The 8924-nt window shown below is 30.8% G+C and overlaps 1 protein-coding gene across 1 annotated transcript; it reads left to right on the forward strand.

Moving 5' to 3' along the window:
* The first annotated feature begins 391 nt into the window (after positions 1 to 391).
* On the forward strand, positions 392 to 7128 carry LOC136027728 (uncharacterized). The gene is made up of 2 exons (XM_065705184.1): positions 392 to 754; positions 6910 to 7128. Exons 1-2 carry the CDS (start codon positions 521 to 523, stop codon positions 7126 to 7128), a joined length of 453 nt encoding a protein of 150 aa, XP_065561256.1. The 5' UTR covers positions 392 to 520.
* Positions 7129 to 8924: the final 1796 nt, after the last annotated feature.

Here is an 8924-nt window from a genome sequence, read left to right on the forward strand (position 1 = left end):
GAACCTGGGTATCCTGAGAAACGTGAGACATAGCATACCGCACAATAAACTCAGATTATTGTATTTCTCAATGATTCAGTAAATGATGAAGTAAATATTTCTAAAATGAGGCAGTCAGTTTTTTTTATCAGTTCTATGCTCTTAGTTGTTAATAATTTTATTTTCCTGGTTTTCAAGGTTTTAAGAGGATTTTGATTTTCTTTCTAAAGTTAGCTATAAGAATACAAAAACATTAATCCTTCGTAACTTCCTTACGGGAAATACAACCTAAGACAGTTAAAGCAGTCTAAATGGCTGGGCGTATAAATTGTGAATAACCTAAAATATTCAATTTTTATCTAGGAATTTATTTACATAATAATTAGATACACAACTGAAAAAATACAAAACACAAAGGAATTTTCTAAAGCTAAACAGGTATGAATTTCTTATCATAAAAAAAAAAAACAAGGATAGAACTGTTATTTCTCAACAGTTGTAAATATTTGTCAAATTGTTTCTTTTTTCATGTCTAAGAGGAATGGATCCTCAAAGCATGAGTTATTCTTATCGCATTAGAGACCCTCGTATGATTAGTAGCTCTAATGGAAATGGTGGAATGTTCTTGGGCGCTAATTACTGTAATATAATGCCTGGTAGTTTCGGAGGAATGTATCTACCAATGGATGCTGAAAAATCTGGATTAAGAGGTTCAGGTATTGGAATAAGAATGTCAGTGATGATGCTTCCAACTGGTGCCCCAACGGGCCATTTTGTAAGTACAACTTCTGAAACTTTTGACACTAGTATTGTATCATGAATTTAGCCTATAAAATCCTTTGTAAACTTTTCTGAACGACTGTACATAAAGAGCGGGGCGTTGAGGAGGGAGCAGTCCCTTTCATGTACGAAGTAATTTCTGTTCGTTTAAAGTTTAATGTAGCTCCTTACTTTCAGTTAAAAAAGTTGTTTTTCTAATTTAATCTTTATCAGAGTTCATATTTTTTTTGACGATTTGGGTCTTTATTCGAATATTTTAGGATGAATAGAAGAGGAAATACTAACGAAGAACTCTAAACTGACAGGACTCTAGACCAGTGCTTCTTAAACTTTTGTAATTCCCGACCCCATATTGATTGCGAGTTTCTTAACGACCCCAACAAATATAAAAGAAAAATAAATTAATATTCTTTGATGGTAAATTTATTAGGTAACAACATACATATACATATGAAAATATATAAATTTAGAATTCGTTTTTAAAAGCATATAAAAATCTAAAATTGAAATTTGCACAAAATGGTATAGAAATGTTTTTATTATAGTTTCAAAAACAAAAGGGGATTCTGACAGTCTTAATTCTCTCGAATATATCCAAATATTGCGTGGTAAATATTGAATTAAAGTTTACATTAAAAATTTAATGAGGTGGATGTGCCTGTTTTTTATTACATAACAAATCAAATCTTGGTGTAATGTTTGAAACTGCTTGACGTAAGACCTCTTCAACATTTTTTATCGCTGAAGGATATTGGGATTTAATGTGTGTCAAACCTGAGAAAGTAACTTCAATTAAATATGTGGTGTTGAATGGCAGAATTACATTTAACGCCATATCGGCGATGGTGGGAAATTCAGTTCTAGTTCCGATCCAGAATTCAGTCAAGGGCTTTTTTTTTGAATTGTAGTTTTAAGCTTGAGTCACACGAAAGCTCAGCTAAGTCCTCTTGAGCTTTAAGTGGTAGATGATCAATCTCACTTAAGCCAATCCAAAACGGCTTTGGAATCCAAAGTATTTTTTAAAACCAATATTTAATATGAAATATGCCCGGAACTGTATTTCTAGCGCTTTTAAGTGATCTACAATAGTTTTTACAATAAAAGTTTTACGATGAATTTTCTCAATTACAAAATTGTCGAAACTGGAAAACATTTCGAACAAATTTTATTCGACCCTACTTTTCCAAATGCTGATCTTTTTAATAAAACTTTCAATTTTATCGTTTGAAGTAAATATATCGCAATTTTTCCTTGAAGAGACAAGTTAAGATCGTTTAACTTTGCAAAAATATCTAACAAATAACACAACTTGGATAGCCACAAGTCATTTTTAAAAAAAGCAGCAAATTCACGTTTTCGTTCATTTAAAAATATTTCGATCTCGCCCTTAGCAACAAAAATCTTTTTAAACTTTGACCTCTTGACAACCATCTTACTTCTGCATGTAATAACAAAGTTATTAGTTGGAATCCGTATCCTTACAGAGATTTGAAAATAAGCGACTGTTAAGGGCATGGCTCTTATAAAATTTATTACCTTAACAGCATCCTGAAGCACATCGTTCAACTCTGGTGCTATCAATCAATTAAGAAGTACCCAAAGGATTTTTACATGCCGGGACTGTAAGGTCCCGTCGGTCGCGAAAGGGTTAAACTGACTAATTTGGAATAACACGCACTTCGTTCACAATCGTACGCTGGCTAAATGAAAATAACATGAAATGTTTACATAGTTTTTTCGAAATAACACTTAGAAATTTTGTTGATAATATTTATCAGGATTATTTCCGTTTTAAGATATTGACAAAAATAAATCTACCTTTTTTATAAATTTCTATAACATCTTCTGATTCATAGTAAATTTATACAAGATATTATAATGATCGGAATAGAAATGCTGGCATAAACAGTGTTTTCGAACCAGAAGATTTTATGATATATTTATCTACGATGATAGTTATTTTTCTTTATAACAATAATTTTACAAGTTAAAAAAATTTTTTGTTAAATTGTATTTTTATCACTTGTGACCCCATAATTTTGCTACGCGACCCCAGATGGGGTCGCGACCCATAGTTTAAGAAGCTCTGCTCTAGACTAACAGGATCAGCTCTTATAAACGTTCACTGAAATATTGAGGAAGATATCGACCGTGTAATAAATAGATATGGCAGGAGTGGAAATAAAGAAATAGACTTTTTCTTATAAAATTGTGAATTCTGTAATTTGACCAAAATATATTTAACTTTAAAAAATGGAAAGATACGCTACGTTGTTGTGAAGACTAAAATTTTGATTAGTAAGTTTTTGAGATTTCGTTAAAGTTGACACTGTTTATTAAAACACTATTTTTAAAAATAAACGGTGAATAGTTAGTGCATTATTGCTAACACTTATAACCCTTGTTTTAAATGTCTTCTATGCATTCCTTTATCTTCGTTCCTTTTTTCTTGTTACACTTCTAAAAGAACTAGTATTTATGTTTAGTATATCTTTTACGAATATACGAGTTGTATCCTAATCTTCTCTTCCTAATCTTCATTAGTATCATATTTACTAAGTGATGCTACAAGTTAGGCGACATGCTAAATGATTTGACATATACAACTTGTCACAAAGAGTGTATGACCCAAAAGATGGTTCAAGACCCTTTTTTGACAATAAAAGTCTTAACTCACTCGCTACAGTGGTCAGAAGTGCAAAGGCAAAAAATTATTCAGAAAATATTAAAGGTACTTGTGCATTATTCAGAACACACTCAATAAGTGAAGTTAGGCTCTTTCGTGAAACAAACTACGATGCGAAAAATCTGGTTTCATAGCCACAAAGACAGAACTCAATTTAGTTTGCTATGTATAGTGATAGAAGATTGTGTTTGAACATAGATTTTGAAAAGAAGATTAGGGATTTGCCAGGGACTGGAAAAGAGGCAATTATATTTTGGTAAAAACTGGTGCAAACAGTATTACTGGCTTTCATATAAAGTGAATTTACGACTCTATGCCTTTTTTTATGCTCTTTACAAATATAATAATCGCTTCTACCGCAAATTCAGATTTAAGCACTTTTTGACTTCTTAAAAATGACCTATATATGGGGTCATTACAAATCTGTAATAGTTTAGAAACAAATTTGGGTTATATATTTGCACATCAGGGGGTGGGGGTAAAGCATAGCATATATTAAATACGTCAACTAACCATTGCTTTTTTTTAATGTGTTTGTGCACATGGAATTTTAATGAGAAGAGAAATATCACCAGTGCTCCCTAAAGAAAACTCTGGATCTGCCCTTGGCTTATATGAGAGGATTTCTTCTCCTCAATATTTCGCTCTTTACGCTAAAGTTTCGATTCTGTCTCAATTCTCTAAGAACAACTCCTGATACACTGTGTCTTTTAATCAGAACAATAAGAAGCTTTTTTTTTAAATGCTAAAAAACTTTAGTGTAAAGAACGAGGTATTGAGGAGGAGCAAGCCCCCTCATATACGCAATAATTTCTGTTCGTTTTAATGTTGCTCCTTACTTTCAGTTGAAAACGCTTTTGCAAAGTAAAAATAGTAATTAAATCTGTAAATGAAAACAAAGTTGTTTGATTTATAATTCACTTCTACGAAATATCCTTAAACAGATTATTCTGGTTCATAGCTTACAAAAAGTCCACGTTAAAAATCTTATTTCAAGTCGAAAGGACAAATTTACTAAAACAACTGACATGATTTGTGAGGCAGTGCTCTGAAAAATTGAAAGATTTTTCCTGCTGAAAATATGACGAATCAAACGATCAGATTTAACCTAGCCAGCCCAAGGGGTTACGCACTATGCCGCTGTGTATACACTAGATGGACGGACTTAGAATCTGCTGCATGGGGGGGGGGGGAATGATTAGAGGTAAGGAAGAAACTGAAAAGGAATAGTATCCTCCAAATCTAAGAACAAAATTTAAATCGAAGTGTGTTATTAAGTTTCAGAGAGTCAAGAGTTTGTGTCGATTAATTGCTTATAAATCAAAAGTTTTACAGGACGATTCTCTTACTTAATGCTAAATCTGAGTCAAATTTCATTTTTTTAGGGGGGGGGGTCAACATAAATATAGAGATTTTATATTTTAAATGAATATCTGAAAGTATCAAGATAACAAAATAATAATTTATAAAAGTTTCATTTTTTCAAAGTTTAAATTACCTTGAACCATTGATAAACTAATTTCTTTAATTAGTTTAAAAAATTTGCATTAGCTACAAATGAAATTTGTCTTTCAATATCCTGTAGTTTTTAACGCGTTTTTTATACTTTTATGCGTTTAATTCTTTTTTTTGTATATGGGCTGTTTCTCGTTGTGCTCCCGCTACTACAATGAAATTGCAAACTTAGTGAAAGTTCTTAAGCAGAACTGGCCAGACATGACAATGATTCTCATTGAAGTAACTCAAATAGCTGCTTTTCCCTACGTGGATAAGTAGCGACAATTGTATTTATTATTATTGGTGGTGGTTTTATTTGTTTTTAGTTTAGTTTTCTTTTAGTTTTTTATCTTGTGCTGAGAACGCCTTGTTTGGATACAGGCCAAATATCCGAATTGTTTTATTCTTTCCTTTCTACTGCCCGTCGTCTCGTTTGAAGTTTTCCTTTTGTAGAGTTTTATCTCTCTTTGTTGTTTATTGCAAACTTAGTGCCCTTGTCTTTTATAATCCTAGACTTAAGTCATTTTATTAAAGGTACCATTTTTTTTTTTTTACACCAGAAGCATCTATATTTACCACGTTTGTCCACGACTATTTTTTACAAGAATAGTAAAAAATAAAAATAAAAATGCCACGAATGAAATGTTTGGGACAATCATCGTTGCAAGGAACAATTGCCTGATATACATTATCGACAGAACCAGCTACGGGAATGAGTTTTTAAAGACTAAAGAGCAGATTAAATATCAATAATTTGTTCATTGAAGTTATAATTGCTCTTTACTGGACTATTCAATATCACGAATTTAAGGCCACTTCCCCATAAGTAAATACAAAAATTATTTTGTATTTTTTTTGTATTTTTAAGAGGGAGGTCGCCACCCTCTTAACAGATAGGAAAATTATTTTCGTAAGGAATGTTAATAGCTTGTCTGTGTGGTAAATATAGATGCTTCTGGTGTCTAAATAATTAGATTTACCAGTTACAGATACTGGCCGGAAGGCAAGGCTATATCCAGGGTAGGGCGGTTTGGGTTGGAAAACGACTAAAATATAAGCGACTAAAGTATGGAAAGTGCAACAGAAACAAATGTAATTCAGCCTACATCAATGCACCATAACTTGTCCATTAATAGCCTGGATGGTAACTCTGGTCGTTTCTGTCGTTTGGCCCTCCGCACCCCCGCCCCTGAAATTTTTGTCCATCCCATAAATACGTAACAAAAAGCATAAATAGCATTTTTGATGCTTTTTAACAAAAAATGATGGCATGGTTTGTCCATGCCAGGGTTTCAGTTATGTTAGTTTTCACGATTGTTTTCATAACAGTTGCATGCAACATGAAAATAAACTTTGGTGCATTTTTGGTAGGACGCACGTATGAAGAATTTTTTACATTTTTGTTGCTATATATATATATATATATATATATATATATATATATATATATATATATATATATACATATATATATATACATATATATATATATATATATATATATATATATATATATACATATATATATATATATATATATATATATATATATATATATATATATATATATATATATATATATATATATATATATATATATATTTATATATATATATATAAATATATATATATATATATATATATATATATATATATATATATATATATATATATATATATATATATATATATATATATACATATATTTATATATATATATATATATATATATATATATATATTTATATATATATATAAATATGTATATATATAAAAATATGTATATATATAAATATATATATATATATATATATATATATATATATATATATATATATATATATATATATATATATATATATATATATATATATATATATATATAATTGTTTTTTTTTACCTTTTATTCTTTGCCCAACGACTGGTTCAATGGCAACTACAATATATGTAATTTTTGTTGCTTTCAGGTTGAAAAGATGGCACAAGTGACATCAGCTGGTATGCTTGTTGATATTGCATCAGAAGAAAGTAAAGGAGGATCCTACAGTGCTGCTAATACACCTCCACTCGGTGTTCAGGAAATGATGCAACTGGCTAACCCTGGGATTCTTCGAGAACCACCTGCAATGGAACACACGCCTGGTATGTCTACCTGTCTCTTTCTCTCTCCCTATCCTTTTTTCTAGACTGAACTAGCCCAACTATGCCATCGTTTACGAAATAAGGTAAGGAAAATAAAATCCTGATCTAAAACTGACATTGCTAGATATTAGTCTATGTTTTGCATACTACCCTTGTCTCAACAATGTATAATCAATGAAATGAGTTAAAAAACCTGAAATTCTGGTCACATTTCAAATAATGTTTTGCTGGATCCAAACACAGTTGTGTTCGTATCTCTGTTGAATTTTATTCTGCGTATTTTTTGTTTAACTTTTGTTTATTTAAATTTACATGAATTTATCTTGATCACAATTTTTAATCGTTTTAGCCTGTAGTTTTTAACCCCAATTAAACCTATGTTAAATTGCCCAAATTTTTTATTTTTATCAGTTTACCGTACTGTGCAAAAACTTGAATCCATATTCAGTAGAAAATTCGAACAATAAAATGATACGGAAAAGACGCGATAATTAGATTGAATTAACTTTTTTTTTATTAGCATTTAGCTAAAAATAAAAAAATCCATTTAATTCAAAATTAAAGCAAAAATCCTCAATTGTAAACTTAACTAAACTTGGACTTGAAATAATTCTAGATATTGAGTGTAAATCAATTATTTAGTTGATAAAAACGTTACCGAAATGAATGTATTTATTGAGGTTTTCAGAGTCCGGTGTGAAAGAATAGTTCTGAAAATGAATAATAAATAAAATTATAAAAATTATGGTTCAAAAAAGGCTGCAAGTAAATCGTTTAATTGGATAACTTAAGCTAGGATATCCTTAAGATGCTTTATCCAGCTTTATCTAGCTTTACCTTGGATGTAATTTCCTCATAGTTTAATTTAGCTCTTCTTCTGATTCCACTCTGTCCACTAATTGAGTAGATAGCTGTTAAGAATCTTAATAGGGATGCTAGATTCTCTGAGCCACAACAGAGTGTGTTTCTCTGTAGTTTGGAAAATACTGAAGAAACACACAAAGCGAATATTTCGAGAGACCAGCCAAAATATTCGGTGCGAAATATTGTCTCTTCTTCAGCATGAAAAAAATAATACAATCAAGGTGGCTCGGTAGTATCCGTTGATGACAATTCAGAATATTTTGGATTTTCTGCATATTGTATATATTAGCGAATGACTCACTATATGGTTGTTAGGTATTTGGTTTTAATTCTTATAATTTTTAGCTTGTGTATAAACTGTATAAAAGTGGAGCCATCTATCCTAGCCCTTCTGTACTACGCCTGGTCAAAACACCATGCAACTGAATTTTTTTTTAAAGCTATTATAAAATACAGGACAACAAGCATAATCAGATATGAATGAATGAATGAATGAACTTTATTACCCGTAAAAGTATAAAAAACACAAAGTACGGAGTATTATAAATAAACAAAAACAAAAACGATAAACAGCGAAGAAAAAAAAAATTCAAAATAACAAAAGACAACATGGACTAATTAACCAGTATCAATATGGACAAAAGGCAGCAGAGGGTGTTAAACATGAATGAAGTTGATAGTCTTTTTACATAAATCATCACTGGAAGACCGAATCCGAGAAGGCACATCAATTAAACCAAATCGAGCAATTATTTTTTTGTTTCGGTGCCATCTAGGAAGCCGGAGGAGGAATTGGCAATATCTGAAATAAGCCGTACGTAGAGTATGTCGATCTTTCTTACGAAACAGATGAGCCATGCCTGATAAAAACAAAAGCACAGGGGCGCAATAAGCGTTATAAATCATGCACAAACCGTTGCGGTTGTAACGGCTTTTGTTTGGGGTAATTTTTCCGTAGGCGACGCGTAGGTTTTTC

Source organism: Artemia franciscana, chromosome 5 (assembly GCF_032884065.1).
Source record: "Artemia franciscana chromosome 5, ASM3288406v1, whole genome shotgun sequence".
Taxonomy (NCBI): Eukaryota; Metazoa; Arthropoda; class Branchiopoda; order Anostraca; family Artemiidae; genus Artemia; species Artemia franciscana.